At 37.7% G+C, this 17,703-nt stretch overlaps 1 protein-coding gene across 1 annotated transcript in view; it reads left to right on the top strand.

The window, feature by feature from the left end:
* The window catches only part of PRKCA (protein kinase C alpha), a 160,518-nt gene that overhangs the window by 110,716 nt on the left and 32,099 nt on the right, over positions 1–17,703 (top strand). The window contains exons 6-8 of the mRNA XM_074847397.1: positions 841–997; positions 1,093–1,227; positions 1,975–2,071. Coding sequence (XP_074703498.1) covers positions 841–997; positions 1,093–1,227; positions 1,975–2,071 — 389 coding nt within the window. The remainder of the gene's footprint in view (positions 1–840; positions 998–1,092; positions 1,228–1,974; positions 2,072–17,703) is intronic.

Raw genomic sequence — 17,703 nt, 5'->3', positions numbered from 1 at the left:
GAATACTCCACTCTTCTGCAGTGACTTCTGAGTGGCTTAACAACCCCCACAGCTGCTGCAGTAACTCCAGCCAGACTGAAACCCGAAGGCAGCCGAGCCCCCAGTAAATGCCTTCGTAACCCACCCTTGCCCACCTGCCTTGTTCCACGCAGGGATGTGGCCTTGCAGGAGTGACACCCTGTGCAGGTCGCTGGCTGTTCTCTCTCCTTGGGCACCAGTAGCAACATGAGATATGTTAACTCATTTTTTGCTTTCTTTTGACATTGTAAAAGTAGAAGCTGCATTAACATTTTTGCGAAGCTGAAGTTAAACTCGTCTTCTCTGTGCTTTTACTTTGGTTGCTGTCATGACATAATGCTTACAGCGATTCCATCTGACAGCTAATGAACCATGAATCCGAGGGAAGTTTAGCATTAGATAATTTCCAGTGAGGGATTGTATCAAATAACCTATCTTAGTATTTGGCTGGTAGTCCTGTACTTTTATAACCTAAGACTGATGAGGAAATAAAAGCACAAAGAATTGCTACCCACTTAAAAATGTATAGTGATGGATTTGGACATTTAATCATTCCATTGCAGGAAAAGAACTGCCTGGAAGCTGCACGTCAGTTGTGAATTGCTGTTCTCTCCTGTCATTTCTCTCTGCTGTTCTTATAAATATCACTAAGTGCAAACTTACTTTACAAGTAGTTTCTTCCCTGCCAAGTCTGACAAGTGGGTTTCACGTCTTATTTGTTTTATTTTTTAACATGTTTCAATAACTCTGGTCTGACATGTTATTGCTTTCTTAATGGTGATTTGTAATCCTATACAAATTAGCTGTGTTTTGTATTGACAGTGAGAGAAGCAAAAAACCTAATTCCCATGGATCCAAACGGACTTTCAGATCCTTATGTTAAACTGAAGCTTATCCCAGATCCTAAGAATGAAAGTAAACAAAAAACAAAAACCATCCGTTCTACTCTGAATCCAGACTGGAATGAGTCATTCACATTGTAAGTTTAACACCTTTTAATGTAGTATCCTTGTATGTATTGAATCATTTATTTCAGTGTGGTATTGAAAATTCCTCTATTTCTCTCCTTTTTAGTAAATTAAAACCTACAGACAAAGATCGACGGCTATCCGTAGAGGTCTGGGACTGGGATCGAACAACCAGAAATGATTTCATGGGATCTCTTTCATTTGGGGTGTCAGAGCTTATGAAAATGCCAGCCAGTGGATGGTAAGAGTTTCTGAAAAGAGAGAAGAAAAGAATATATCGAAAAGTTTTAAACCAGTCTTTTTCTTCAATATAATCTGCCTTTTTTGGAGCTTTTCACTGTATCGTAGGCTATAAATTCACTGCAAATGTAACTAAACCTAGGAAACATAGACTATGTATCACAAAGGAGAATAATAAAAGGCATGCTTTTCTTCTGTGGTGTTCATGAAACTTGTGCTGGAGCCAGGAGCTGCTGCAAACTCAATTCTGTGTGCATAGTCTTGTGATATGAATTTTATTTTTATCTCAAATATGATCTATTCATTACTAAGTGTATCATGTTATATATAGCTCTGCAAATTCAAAGTACATGGGAAGTGATTTTATAAAATGCCATCTTACTACCTACCAGGCTAGGGGTAGAACTCATCACATCTTCTGAAAAAGTACATTTCGTCAAAGATAATTGTTTAGGGCTGTAGAAGTACTGGAGACAAGGTTCTTCAGGGTTGATGTTTTCCATCATACCACAGGATGGGTGGGAAGAATTTCCATGTCCGTTGAACTGCCTTGGCAGGTAGTTTGGGATTAAAGATCTCATTTTAGGTTAAATATATTCTGTTTCTGAGTTTGCTTTAGATCTTTGAAAGCAATTCTTTACATACCTGTGACATTGATACAAACCACACACAAACAACTAAATCGGATTTTAAATCTAACAGGAATAAAACTGTAAGGTCACCATTTTTTTTCTCAAATGTTCTGCAGGTACAAGCTGCTGAATCAAGAAGAAGGTGAATATTATAATGTTCCAATTCCAGATGCTGGTGAAGATGGAAATGCAGAGCTCCGGCAGAAGTTTGAGGTGAGGATTAAACACAAATGGGTGCAACTGTATATTGCATGTATTTTTGACTATATTACCAAAAAAAAAAAAAAAAAAAAGGCCTGTTAAAATATATAGACTAGAGTGCTACTATTTCTGTTGCCTGTGACAGCAGTATGTGCCTTTGGGTTTCTTGAAGATTGGACCAAATGGTTTAATTCAGTAGTGGTATCATTTTTCTGACAGTTCAGCTTCTCTATTAGGACACTTACAAGTTGATACTTTAAAATATTTTATGTCAAGTATATGTAATAATTTCAATGTCTTTAATACTTGCTGCAAAATCTGCCGGCCATTATCACTAGTATCTACATTATTTGACAAATGAAATTCTCAGAAGCAGCAGTATTTTAATACTTAGAATGTTTCACACTAAATGTTTTTTTTAAAAAAAGAAAAAGTTACAATGTTAATTACTGATTACTTGGAGCCTCAAAATCCTTGTAAAAGGTTGTCGTCTGAAATTCTGGTCTCTTTAACGTGGGTATGGAAGTTTTTAAGGCTAAGAGGTATTGCTGGTTATGTGCAGGAAAGAAACACTGAAGACAAACGATACTTTCCGCAGTCTTCCTGCCTTCTGTGGTGCACATTGGAGTGGTTGGTAGTCACAAGCATGGTCTCGCCGTGCCATGCAAAGGAGTTGTTTCTTAATGAACAGCCTTAGCCAGCAACTCTGTCTCTTCTGACAGCTACAGCTGATATTACAGCAAAATACTTGCTGGCCATTAAACCCAGCAACAGGACAGGTATGGTCTGGGGAGGGAGGTGTTTTGCTGATGGCTGCACTGGCTTCAGCTCATCTGACTTGACGGCTCTTTCCAGCTGCATACACAATATTGAATTTGAAATATTTCAATCTACAGTATTGTTTTCTTTTTTCTGGTTGAACATTTACAACTTCAGTCTGGCTGTTTATCCGAAAAGTAATTAATGTACCTATTGTGCATAAACAAACACGCCTGTTCCTTTCAACCTGAAATGGCAATTTTTTATGTTCACCATCAGGCAGAATTCTACATTGTTATTATAAAAGATGGGTTAACCCAAGAAAGTGAGGAAAAACGGCACATGTTCAACTTTCAAGAAAGAAAAAGAAAAGGTGCATCAATTTCTTCTGAACACATTTGGATCAGCTACCATAATTTTGTCTGCAGCATGAACTATGATTTTTGTTATACATTTGAGAAGTATTTGAATCTCCATTCCATTTTCCTTTCTTTACAATTGTGATCTGACCAGTGTGATTTTATTTTGCTGCACTAGGTCATTTTCTATTCAAGATCATATTTCCTTTTTATCCTCCCTAGAAAGAATAGCTTCAAAAGTAATTCTTTTCACCCCTTACATGTCTCTGTGCAATATACAGAGTCTGGAATTGGGTGGATATGTCTGTGTTGGTGGTATAGATATAGAAATCTACCTGTTTTTTCTCAAGACAGAGACAGCACAAAGACAAGTCACTAACATTGTCTGTTTAAAAACATCAGTTATTATATGCAGTATGTTTGCATATTGAATTTGCAGTCTCTTAGGTTTTTTTTTCTTAAGCCTCCTGTAAATACACTGGTTTCAGAATGAACAGTCAGGGTTTATCCATGTCCTGCAATGAAGTGGAGTAGAAATCCTAAGAGGTTGCATCGTGTAAAGCTACTGGACTGGGTCCCAGAAACAACAGCTTTACACAGGGTCAGCTCTGCCTCAGAAATAATTAGTCTGTCTCTAAGCCTAATTAGTTCAGCTTCAGCACCGTGTATTTGAGGCTTTCCCTGTTCCGGAGGTAGCCTGGTTGATGCTATTTTAGTGGTCTGAATTAATCAAGGTAAGGGAATAGGTTTTCAGTGAACACAGTGTCTCCAGGAATATTATTTACAGAGTTGCATAATGAACAGTTTTAAAACTTAGTGACGATATATGGGAATATTGGTAGCCAAACAAAACGTGTAATTATAACTAGACCAAGGCTAGTACAATGCGGTATTACATGGTCAAAGGATTTAGATTCAGCCTCTTACTTTCCCTCAAAGTTTACCACTGTGAGAAGGAACAGAGGGAAGCAGTACCCTCCAAGTAATGTTCTTACTTGGTTTCAAGGGAATTACTGTGATAGCTTATAAAAATTAACAGCACAGATGTCTGAATGGTGGTATTTCACTTATTAGCTATTCTGGTATGGCACATAAGTGGTGCTGATTCTGATCATCTTTTACGTTACTTTTCTTATCATTTATATCTTGGCTTACATAGTCATTTTATTTTAGGTACCCTATACTAAGGAACAAGGAGATAGCACTGAGAAATATGCTGCTATTTATGATTTAATGTCATCATCTAAATAAATATTTCCACTGTTCTGAAATCAGCTTTGAAACCTTCCAGGAAGAAGATTGCAGATCCTGACTGCCATTTTACTAGGGGAGTGTATTTGTCAGGAAGATTAAAAATATAGATAGACCGAGAGGTCATAGTGGTCTATCTTCTCATTTATCAGTTTATAGAAAACAGTCACTTCAGAGTGCTTGCTAATCAAGTCTACATTTGTGGTGCTTGGTCTACTTTTCAATATATGACAGTGTGATTGATATCCAAGCTACACTGATTTAATTTTGAGTACAAAATTACAATTTCTACAAAAGTATTGCATTACTAATACCAAATACTTAAAATGAATAATGCTGGTCTTCAGAGAAAAGGCCTATATACAAACCTAAGCTATACGATAATAGGGAAACTTTAGGATGAGAATTTCATTCTGTAATATTAAGAAAGAATAAGAATATTTTCAGGTTGTAAAAGATCAGAGAACTGGTAGATGTGAAATTTCTGAAAGCAGTTTCTGGTCTTAAAAAAAAAAAAAAGTCTAAGACATTCTTAAAACTCACTTTGCCCTTTTGACTCAAGTTTAGAAATGTGCTTAGTAGAACATTCAAGAGCACTTAGGAGCTACCTCCCATTTAAATCAATGAGAATTTTTAAAATATCTGCCTGTGTCTATAGTTCAACAGACGTCTTAAAGATTTGACCTCAAGCTCCCACTGATTTCAAACTGTTTACACAATCCTATCACATCCTTCTAGTTCCACTTTAATAACCCAGACTTCTTATTTAAATGTGGTTATTAGTCACACAAATCTCATTGGTATGCTGCTTTACTTACTGGACCTGCTGGCACAGATTCTTTAAGTCATTTATTCAATGTAAATCTACCATAAAATAGCTATACAAGATTGTAAATAAATAATAGAATCAAACATTCTCTTCACTTACATTTGTAATTGAACAGTAAAAACCATTGTCACAAGCAAAAGTTTCCTCATGGCCCATTCTGCCAGTTCTAAACCAGTTGAAAAATGAACACTTTGATTTGTGCCCAGTAGTTATAGATCCTATCCAACAAATGGGACCAAATTTGGAAAAGAAAGAGTTAAGGAGGGGGGTGGTTTCAGTAACTGAATCACGCAGTGACCTCGTTAAGTATTTTTAGATTTTATTTCAAGGAGTTTTCTTTTCTATACTGTCTATGTATTATCTATATAAAGTTGTCCAGTATATAGAAACTGAGGTATGTTATGCATAGGTACAGTGCAGTATTTTCTATACAACAGATTTTAATCAATCTACATATTTTCTGGATCCCACCTATCACTAAAACTTTACAAATCAATTATCTGCTCATTTAGCAGTATGATCAAATCTGTTTTCGGTGATTTATAGATGATACATCATTATTAATATTTAGAGATAAAAATATACTCCTGTAGGAAGTGGAGGCAGGATAAAATCTGTCACTGTTTTTCATTTGGTTTTAACCTCTGGTTGTGAATTTTCTCTCTGGAATGGCATTATTTGTGGCCATCTCAGAACGAAACTCCATCCTCAACAGGCATATTCAGAATAATTGTAGCTGCTCCATAATTGTCCGTGCTGAGGTTGCCATGGGAACTCCCAACAGTCCCAGGTGGCTCCATGGACCCAAACTAGCAAGTCTTTTAACTGCAATATCTACTATTTGTTATATGCTTATTTTCCTGTTACAGTATTTTGCTAGTCAGAGAAAAAAGCAGAATATTGAAATAATGCAACCTTGTTGTATTTTTCGTACCTGGTATGATTTGAGCAGTAATGTTTTTGCCACTTAGGGCATTGTTTTGTTTTTTTATTTGGGGAAGAGAAACGTGCAAATTCTAAAACTTCTATTGTAGGGAGTTATTTCAGTTTTGTCAAGCCCTGTTTCCTGTAATTTGCTGCTTAGTAAAGCACTTCTTGATACTTAAATATCACCTTAGAATAATAATAGAATAATACTGGTTTAAAAGTAGGCTGGTTAATTATTCTGTCTGTCCCCTTCTTTCCACATCACCATCATGGAAAAATGTTATTAAAAATAAAGCAGCTGTTACAGTCCATATCAATGATTTTTTTAATTAAAAAAAGAATAGAGTAGCTATAATCCTCACATGTGGATACATTTACCAAGTACAAGGTATATTAAGTGATGGCAGCAATCTGGATGGAGTCACTACAGTCAGCTCTGGTAATTGAAGTGATCCAGGCAAGTCGTTACTAGGGAATAGGTTACTGCTCATACAATCTTCGTTTTAAGGCATCTGCAGGGAAGATATGTAACGGTCCTCCTGGTGCATACTCTTCAGATGTCAGATATTTTCTTCTGTTCTAATTATTTTTTTCTAGTGTAGCTCTCGGTGTGGGTTTCGGTAGAACAAAATCATTCCCGTAGTTTCTGAGAGAGCGCTCAGAGTACTGTCCCCACCGTGGGGATCCCTGCGGGCCCATTCTGGTGGACCCTGGGAGGTGCTTCCCTGGGGACATACACCCACCCCTACCACTGTGGCCACCAGCTTCACGGTGGGTTTAGGTTAGAGATTTCAGCTGAGACATCAGGTGCAAGTCGCTTTTCATGGCTGTTAGTTTTGTGCCGTTCGTTTAATTAAGTGAGTAACAATAAAATCACTCCACAATAAGATGACTTTATTCTGATAAGTACTTTTTCTGCAAAATAATTACCAGTTGGTGTTAGTAAAAGCAAGTACCATTTTCATCTGTTAATTGACGTTGTGGGCCAGATCCATAAACCCGTGTGTAGTAGGAAGGCCAGGCAGGGCACCCAGGCAAAGTGGCCATACTGGTTGTATGCTCTGTTTCATCTCCCCTTTCTGGGACTGATCCAGGTGCTAGATAAACCATCCAGGAGCAGCGTTTATGTATTGTTGCCCGGTTGCCTGATGGGCTCTTTTTGCTGCCGAGAAGTGACGTGACCCAGCTTTGGAGTGTTTCCCAAGGACTGGAGCTGGTGGAGCCGGACACCCTGTGCTGTTGCTTTGGCTGTTCTCAGATTATCATGACATGAGTTACTTTTTCAGCTTCTTCGTGCCAGTGGAATCACTGATGAAGGCTGTGCAGAAGCCGGACCTGTAGTTCCCTTTTGCAGGCTAAAAAGATCGAAACACAAGGAGAGAGGGAACAGAGTTCAGAACAGGGTAAATATTGTATCTGGATAGTGGAAGTGTACAGTCAGTGGTGACATTTTGGTGACATCTCAGTGCTTCTAAACATAACTATTATTATGATCCTAAAGAAAATGTCTTTTAAAATGCCTCACCATTTTAAATACAAGAACAAGGACAATGTGGTGCTTGGTTATAAATACCTAGAACCTCTCCGGTGACGCAGGAGCTGTAGATATTTCTGCTTCTGATGTGCTACTAAACTCCTCCAGTACGCAGAGCAGCATTTTGTTTGACCAAACTTGTGTGTTAACGCTTGTGCAGACATGAATTTATGAACAAGTAACCTGTCTCAGTCTGTATATGTATCTGTTGCATACAGAGCTACCATTTATTTACACCATCAGGCCGCTCTTTGTGGCCGTACAGCTGGTGTTAAATGGTATTTGAAAATGTCCGCAGATTCCAAGGCACAATTAAAGCTTTCTGATGAGTCCAACGCTAAAGAAACCTCTTTCATTTATTTATCCTTCCCCTTCTGAACATCAGTAAATCATTCCAGTTTGCTTCACTGCAGGTACTGCATTTCTGAGATCTTTAACACTCCCTTTAGTTATATCTTTTTTTAAAGCAGTTTCTGGCTGCTTTATTAGAAAGGAGAAGGACAGTACTTTCTGCATTAGTCTGGCATTTTTCTGATATTCACAACAGTCTTAGGTCAAAAGGACATTTTCTTTCTTTCCTTTAATCAATGGCCAGGAGATCCTAGAGCAGTTCTAATTCTGAGCTGGAGGCTGGGTAAATATGCTGCAGTTGCATAGCCAGGGCCTTAGCAGAAGACTCCAGGGACTGTTTCAGTAGCTTAAGAACCCAATGAGATTTCTAATCAAATATGATATTTTCATCCCCCCCCAAAAAAAAAAACAATTGTAGAGGAGCTTGTGATTTTGTTAATTTGCAAGTTAAGTTCTTCTGGTCTCTGTATAAAGTCCTGTAAGGGCTCTGAAGGAGACCTTTCTTTTAATTCTTTGAAGGATGGCGATGTTTTTGCCCCAGAGTTGTTACACTGCAGTTACTTTACTCTTTTTTTTTTTGTAAATAAATAAAAGATACGATCTCAACCACACCTGTGTCTAACCAGTATGCATTCCCATTTTGAAGCAATAACTGTAATTTCTAGCAGTTCAGCAAAGGTGACATGGAAAAGAGAAATAACATTACTGACACTTCAAATTGTAAAAGAAAAGATTAAATTTACTTTTCAGGAAACAGACACTAAGCTACACTGAAATCATGACCAGCCAAAATATCACTGGCACATCAATCGACACTTGTTATGTATATAGAGATATAAAAAGAGGAGCTGCTTTTTTTGGCCATGGCACTCATTCCTATTTTTAAATTGTGCATATTTAATCATTAGAGAATAGTTTGCAGCATTATAGAGATGCTGTTAGATGTCTCCATCTGTTCTATACTATAGTTTGGCATGGGGAATTCCCATATGCAGTTATCTGGAGGTTTCCCTCCACTCACCATATCTGAAAGTAGAGAACTTGAAATGTCTTCACCAGATGACATACATCTCTGGTCTCAGTTCCTATCAGCTTGTGATTTCTGTAAGGCTTTTCTCAGTCTGCGTGTTGTGATTTAAGGTGAAGAATATACATAGAAAATCATATTGATCACAGGGATTTCTTTAGCCCTTATATACTGTTTAAATGCTTTTCTCAAAACAAGGCAAAAGAACCCACTTTTGTGCTGTCGCCCCTCCACAATGCTTGTTAGTTGTTAAGAGCCCAGACTACACACATCTGTACATACATTTAGCTTTATGCATTGCCGTGGCTTAATGCCATTAGGAATGTTTCATGCATGAAGTGTGTGTATGTACGAGATTGAGGTTAGCACTGAAGAGCAGTTGTGTGAAGACCTGTCCTTCACTGTGCTAAGCTGTACCGTGCTCCTTACTGTTAGGGTGATGAACACCACGATTTCTTTTTTGTGATTTTTCTGTGCATAACAGATGTGTCCATTTCTGTATTCTCACTGCTGTGTCTTGATTTGTTTATTTCTGCTACTAATTGTTGTTGCTTTGCTTTGCCAGCCCTTTACTAACGAAGCAGTGTTTCTCCCTTTCCTGCCTCTTCCAGGACTGTCATGTAAATATCCACTTCTTCAAGGTAGTTTTCTCCTTGGTGTTCTCTTACACCTTTCTCTTCACACAACCCTCTCTACCAATGTTTGAAGTTTATTAAATTCAATTTCATTCTCACCATGTTTTAAGGATGCACTTGTTTCTTCCCCAGTTTTGGATTAAAATGGATTAAAAAAAAAAATTGAAGTATGAATCTTCCATGATTTGTCACAAAGCACTTGCCAGATTAGAAGTTTACTTACATAAAAGGGGTCATCAAACCTCAGCAGATGCAGTGCGCCTTTCCTTTTGAAGGAATTAGTTAAATGAATGCCACCTTCTCATGGAAATTGGAAAATGGTGCATCTTTAATTTGAAAGACACTCATGGAACTTTAAATAACTTCCACAGATCAAATAATGCTCATGTTCACTGTGTATTTAAATAAATAAATTTACAGAATATAGCATGCATGTTTTATGATATACTATACTATATCTATTGCTGTATGTTAGTTGGAGTATACTATATCGTAAGAGATATTACCCATATGCACAGAAGCTCTGATACCTGCAATACCACTTCACCTGTTTGCTTCCCATTTTACTTCTTTCACTAATCACTACCTCACTGAATTATTGCCATAACAGATACATTATCGTCATTGAGAACACACATGTGTGGGGTTTTAATCTGCATGTATCTCTAACAAATTATCTTGCTTTATTAGGGCAAAGGTTACTGACACAGATCACACTTTCAGTCCCATACACTGGTTATGTTACAATTTAAATTGAAATTTGAAGCTCCTGTGCTGTAAACTGTTTTGAGAATCTAAGGTTATTGAAGCCATTATCATCTTCCAATAGTATTTTTACAATTTAAGTTGACCTAGAGCAGTTTACATGCTATACCTCAAAGCTTAAAATACTTAATTTAAAAATAAAATTTTCTTTTTGAAGAGTTGTTTATATTATTAATGCATGATTTTACCAAATGTTTTAAATACTGAACCAGAAAAAGAATAAGACCATTTGTCATTGCCAAGTATTTCCTCATGCAGTAATCATTTGTCATGCAATCAGTAACTTATTTTTTCTTAACCTTGATTCTTTATCTGGTATCTTTATCTCAGAAAAGCCTGCACAGAAGAGGACTACCCTTTCTCAATTGTTTGCACCTCTTCTTATTTGAAAATAAAATCACATGTTGGTTTCATTGTTGAAACTTGTTTAATTCAGGGAAGTTGCAAGTTTCTCTGTTTAAATGCTACCCTGAAAAAACATGTCTGTGATAAGTACCAAGTTATGTCTAACATCGTGTTGTCACTCTCTTGTAAAATCCAGACCTTCAAGTGCAGTGACATAAACTGACAGAAGTCCTTGGTCGATTCGTGTTTTCATCATAGGAGTGCACCTAAAAAAAGAACTGAACAATTTCCTACAGCTGCTGCTTCACAGGCAAAATTCATGCTTAGTCCTTGTGAATTATAAACATGAATTCCAACAAAGAAAGTTGGCACTCTGTTCTGGTGTAAAGAGCAGACTCAATAATTCCCTTTTTTTAATGGAAAAAAAAATGCTTCCTTGTTTATTGGCTGTCTTTTCTCTCTAAATGATTACAAATTCCACTTCTGCTTGCTGCTGACAGTGACTTAGCATCACTAACCTAAGCTCAGAAGCATCACTGCATGCTGCATTCTGCAAGCGAATCTCCACTGACGTTAGCATGTCTTTGGAAATAATTTTGTAAGTAATCAGTTTATGTGGGACTCTGGGGAGGTTATGTTCCCAAGTTTACAAGATTGGAATTGAAAAGAAACAGCAGGAGCAGATGAAGAAGGAAGGCAGTGTTCCTGAAGATAGTGTAACTCTTCTGAGTTAGAAAACAGTAAAATGTACAAAAATTATTTTATAGTACCATAGCAAATTTGAGAATGCTGTGAGCAAAGTCAAACAGCATAAATACTTGTTTATGAAATTATCAGATACTGGGAGGGATCACTCATTTATGCTGCTTTTTTTCCGCCAACAAAGTGTATATTTAACTAAATTATTTTCACAACAGCATGCAGAAAACACCTTCATCTTTGTGTGTGTGCGTGTGTGTTTGTGTGCGTAAATAATTCCAGAGCGTGTTAAGATTTGGATACAGAATCCCAAGGTTTTAAACTCAGGCCTGGTCTGCAGCTTTTCCTGGCTGTTGTATTTGATCACAGGGATTTGCACTAAGATCGGGTAGAACTGCAGTCCTTCAAGATTATTTTAGAACAGACTTTTATTTTTTTGTCCATATTGAAATAAGTTTTATGCTTAAAAGCAAATTCTACACTCTAGGGTTTTTTATTATTGAAAATAAGCAGTAATCTGCATAATTAAAAAAATGGAGCATATATAAAAGCAGTTCTTTTTTTTTGACACTTGGGGATTTGCTGTTCTAGCATTGTATTTGTTGTTTGGGTTTTTTATTACCATTACCACAGGATATTTCTGCAAGAATTCTTGAATATTATTCCTAGGCAGCCTCTTTAATTACATTTCATCTAGTTAGACGCTGCTCTGTTGCGAGGGATAGGGTGTTTGGCAATAAAGGCAGAAAACAAAGTAGACTCAGGTGGCCGCAGAATTATTAAACAGATTAAACATGTTGACAGTGCCAAATGGGTAACTGGAAACTCTTCCCTCTCTAGATTTCACTGCTCACAGCCAGACATCCGTTGTCCAGGGCGATATTCCCTGAAACTCCTATTGTTAGGACAGATACATCCCTTTTCAAATGACTGTCTTTCATAGTCATTAGACTTCATTGTCTACATTTTCTAGGGGATATGGTTACCTTAATCCTGTGCCTGGAAGACTTGGGGATTTGTTAGGAAAAACATATCCGAGTACTTCCTAGAGTTTTAACTTCTATACAGCAACACCAAAAAGTGGAAAAAAAAAAAAAAAAAAAATGCATAGGCAATGTGATCATAAACCTCCCAAAATAAGCAGATCTGTTGAGGTGCCGCATGGTATATTAAACTGTCGTATTGTCCTTTAGGATTCTCTTATTGCCTTTATCCTAAGTAAACATCCGATCAATGTAATGTTGAGTTTAAGAAAATAATTTCTCCTTGGAATGAGAAACCACACGGGGTCAGTAAAGAACACAGAATAGCTCCCAAAGCAAACAGCTCTCTCTAGCAAAAGTCCTGAAAGAAATTAAATAATGCAAATTGTTTGTATGTATATATTTAGAAAGATACAAACCCATTAAATTAAACCACTATTTTGATAAAATTCAGTATAACGTTTTTCATACAGCCCTTTATTAAAGATTTTTAACTGGCACTGATGATAATTTTTCCTCTAATCAAAATATTTAATAATATGCAGCTGTAAAAGCGAGTACTGCCTCTGCTCACCTTTATATTGCTCAGTTAATCTCTACCTTTGGGTGCCTCATGAATTCTGTAATTACCTGCCTTTCTGCCTCCGTCGTGCTCGGCTTTATGTGCTGGGTGAAAGAAATGGACCTCTGTGGAAATCTCTGAGTCACTAAGTGGAATTATCTCACGAATTCTGTGAACCTGCAAGGTGTTAGAAGAGACATGGGTTCCAAACACACAGCTCGTGGTAGGATTAGACAAAATAACTCCGTTTTACTAATCATCTGGAATTCTTTGTAGGACCCACTGCTTTCTCTTCTGTTATTTGTAACCCACGTTATTTCATGGACACGCTGATATCATCATTCCTACATGATGAGCAAAGCGGTACAGCATGTGGGTGGGCTTCAGGAGTGGGTTTTCTGTGTTCTTGGACATGCTTTCTGCAAAAAGGCATCTTTAATCCTTTTCACATATGGCACAAACATTTTTTTCAGGCAAATCCTTTAAATAAATTTACTATTACTACCCAAAAGGGTAAATATGACACAAGTTTAAGGGAAGAGGAGAGGAAATGAGGGAAAAAGTAAACTAAAGACATAAAATAGTCCATATTTAACTCCCAGGTAGAGTTTTATCACCCTCCCCATTTATATTTTTATGGAACATCCAGTTTGCCTTCACGCCTTTTTACTAGCAGTGGGAACGATAAGAATTCTTTTTCTAGCTATTTTTTCGATAACTATTTTAGCTATTGAAGTAAAAATGCATTTTCATTTTTATACATTGCATTTTTTACTAATTATATCGTAGTTCATCATAGTGACATTGCTGTCCTGAAAATAAATGTAAGAGTTCTGCTTATTTGCATATTTTCAGTGTTGTCCTTGCTGCAAAGAAGTGTTGCTAGAATGTAATTTCACCAAAGAGCACATGGCTGAAAAATGATCTGTGTAAACCTCATGAATCCTTGATGATGTCCGTGGTACGGTGCATCTTCCTGTATGGGTGTCTCTTGCTGTATTGCAGTGTCTTGTGTAGGCATCTTCAGTCTGCTGCAGTCTAATCCAAGCGTGCTCCTTTCTGCATGCATAAATATGTGCGTATACCTTCATTAGTGCAGTGCATTTCTGTAATTTAGTTCATTAGTTATTTGTTCTGGAAAGGAACAAATGAGAATCAGTGAGAGTGCACAGTAAGATGGGAAAAAGCCATGTGCTGCCACCTTCTTCATAAGCATTTGTTAAGCCAAGGAAAGAAGCACAAGAGCCAGAGACTGTGTCTTTTGTTCTGATTCACATGAAAATTAGTGCAAAAGCATCTCCCCAGGTTGCTCAGCACATGTTTTAGGGAAATGGGTAAAATGGCCAAGGAAGTTCCTTCCCTTCATTGACTTGCAACAGCAAGAACATGAGCTCAGGCCGGACCAAGATGTAACGCTCATGCCGTCCCCTCTCCAGTTAGAGCTGCTGGGCTGCTAAATCATCTGGAGCTTAGGCTCTAACTTTCTCTTTTCTCTGTGTTGTTTCCATGACTACAAAACTCTCTGCTAATGAATTATAAGCTTGCATTACGTTATGGTATTAAGCTTAAAACTCAGTCTGGTGAACTATTAGGTCTTGCTGGGGCATAGAAATGGACTTTTCTCATTTCACATTCTCAGCATCCTGATAATTAAGTTGCATAAACTAGGAAATTGATAGTCCTTCATAGCATCTATAATTATATGGAATTGGAAATGCAATAATGTAAAAAACAAGCTGCCACAATGCTGGAGAACATTTCAGTGAATGGGAGGTTTTTTCCTCCAGATTTTGACTTGAAATTTATTGGATTTATTTAGTTTGTTAAAGGCTTGCTAATAGCTCAACCTGTTGATCAAAGTTCTCACTGAGCTTTCATGACTGGAAACCTCAGTAGGGCTTTTTGTCCTTCCTTGAGACTTGGATTATTTCAGTTTCTCCATTTTATGTCCTTAGTATGAGTGTTGCCAGCTCTGTCAGTGACATCTTCAACGGTTTGTCTGAGGTCCAGGCTACTCTGATGCCTCTTGTGTAGAGTCCAGGTAGTGATGGACATAACTGAGCATTAATTTCACACTTGTAGCCAAAGCCTCCTGGGCTCTTAACAGTGAAACTGGAACATTGTTATTAAGACTGTTCCTTTCCTCACTTCTCACCACCCACTGTGCCATTTCTTTAAGTGATGCAGAATGTTACCTGCAGCTCTGCTATGGCTTTGGGTTAACTTAAGAATTAGCAACAGAAACATGGGGAGCAAGGCAAGCTAGCATGAGGTGGCTTGTTCCATCCCCTGGTGACATTTGTAGAACATGTTGGGGTCTAGCAAAGAACTGATGAAAACTTGTGGCAGTGTGAGAAGCAGAGATTTTGTTAGAGTTTCGCAGAGAGATTGCATCCTGGCACGAGGACGTTCCTGCTCCATGGATCTCAAGAAAGTCTTGGGACCCGAAATAAAGCCTGCAGCAAGCCTGCTCACTCAGTCCTTAGACTGCTGACCCTCATCCTATCAAAACTGTGATTTTGTGCAGTGGAGACTGAAGCCAGCACTGCTCTCTGTTGTCACATCAGTCATTCGCTATTTCCAGCTGAATGCGACTGCATGGGCAAAGCAGTTGGTGCTGGCTGGAATCTGCTCCAGAGGAGGGGAGAGGATGCTGGTGTGCAACGCGCAGCAGAGCTGTGAGTCTCGAGGAGGCTCCGCTGCCGGGAACAAAGCTCTCCCTTCCTTTTCCCTGTAGGTGTCTGTGGAGCCAATTAGTAACGGAGGAAATACGGCAGTAAGGGTGCTGTTTCCAAGCAGAAGTTGCGTGTGCTGTATGTGTCTATACCTCTGCACATAGGATGGGAATTCAGCGTTGTTGTTAAATATTTTTTCATTTATCACTTTCTTATGCTGAAGATTTGTTACCAATAGATCTTCCCACTGGGCGTCTCTGAACTTGCTAAGAGCGAGTTGCCTTGACAACCGCTAGTGAACAGCACATTGCAAGGCCTTTTGTTGGTTTGAATGTTTTTCATTGGAAATGATGTGGGTTATTCCCTTCTGAAGCTGTGCGTGGAGGGTGGCGGGGTGTGGCTGCAAGTTTGGGCAGTTTTGGAACCCAGTGTTGGTTTTTCCTATGGGAACAAAGCCAGTCTTACTGAGCTGGATGTTGCAAACAGCAGCAGAAGATTAATGATGGTGAGTGATACATGGTGTTAAAGCACTGACATAATGCCATGTAGCTCATTGCCCTAAAGGGTAGGAATTGAGGGTAGGAATGTGAATTCATAGATTTTTTTTTTTTAATTCTTCACAAATTTTATTAGTGGTTAATGGGAAGAATGATCGATTCCATCTTTTTGGTCTGTAATTCTGAAGTTTCTGAATTATACATAATAACCAGAGGGCAGAAGACCCAACATTCAGATGTATTGTTTTGTGCTATTAGATTGTCTTCACAGTAAAAAAACAGAAAGAATGTTTTGAAAAGACTCAACAAGAACATTTACTGCGACTGAAAATGTAGTGCAATAATGGATGACTATTCCCTGAATCACTTCCTTTTTTCCTTTGGCTAATGAGGTGCCAAGCCTCATTAGGGCTTGGGGAAGACTTCTTTTTTTCCATACCTAATTAAAAGACCAAGTGTTACACTTAGATAAAAAATATATTGAATACATTTTTACTGTGAAACCTGAGATATCTTTTCCAAAAAGCACATACCAAATTCCAAGAGACTCTCCAGTGTAACACACTGTAACTTTTGTAACACTCCATGAAGAAGTACATTTGGGCTGAATATATAAAATATTTCTCACCTGTGGTTTCAGGGTAAAAGAACTGGCCGAGATAAGGTACGTCCAAACCAGAGGAAGTAAGATGTTTTGCATGTCTTGTTTTCTATTAACTCTTCTGCTACTAGTGCAGACTAACTTATCTTTAACATGTTTTCCTAGTTTGTTTGCTGCAAGTTGGCTTCATTGTAACAATATTGTGTTTTTATCGAAGACATTAAGCCAAGCAGTCTGAATATAAATTTAAAATTAATCCAGGGCCTGGAATGCCATCTTCAACTTCAGCAAGTTTTAAAATCCATAAAAAATAAAGGTGGATTCAAATAGGATTCTGCTATTTTCAACTTTAGTCATGGTAGGAAGAGGCAAAATAACATTGCTCTTTTCCGATAATCTTTTATGAATCATTTGAATTTATGTTGCTTCTGTAGTTGCAAAACTGTTTCTGTTCTGGGAATCTGGAAAAGTATGTTGGTTGCATGGTATTTTCTCTCTGTAGTATTCAAGGTGTATCAGATATAAATCTCATGGTAGAGCTTGGTGAGAGCATGTTAAAACGTTTCCTGTGCTTGACCTTATGAGAACACACTAACATATGCTGTAGCTGGATGTGGATACACAGAAATTAGAATACCCGTTTTTGTGCTCTGCCTCTACTACAACTGGTAAAAGAAGATTTATACGTATTACCAGTCATTGGACCCTAGACTAGACTAATCTGAATAAAAGTAGTTCTTCATTGTAAAAGAGTTTGTGGTCAACTGTAAGCAATCTAAGGCATTTCTGCTATTGTAAAAACAAAAAACAAACAAACAAAAAAACCCGCCACAAAACAAAACAAA

This window comes from Strix aluco, chromosome 21, assembly GCF_031877795.1.
Source record: "Strix aluco isolate bStrAlu1 chromosome 21, bStrAlu1.hap1, whole genome shotgun sequence".
Taxonomy (NCBI): Eukaryota; Metazoa; Chordata; class Aves; order Strigiformes; family Strigidae; genus Strix; species Strix aluco.
This window is presented reverse-complemented; position numbering and strand designations above follow the sequence as displayed.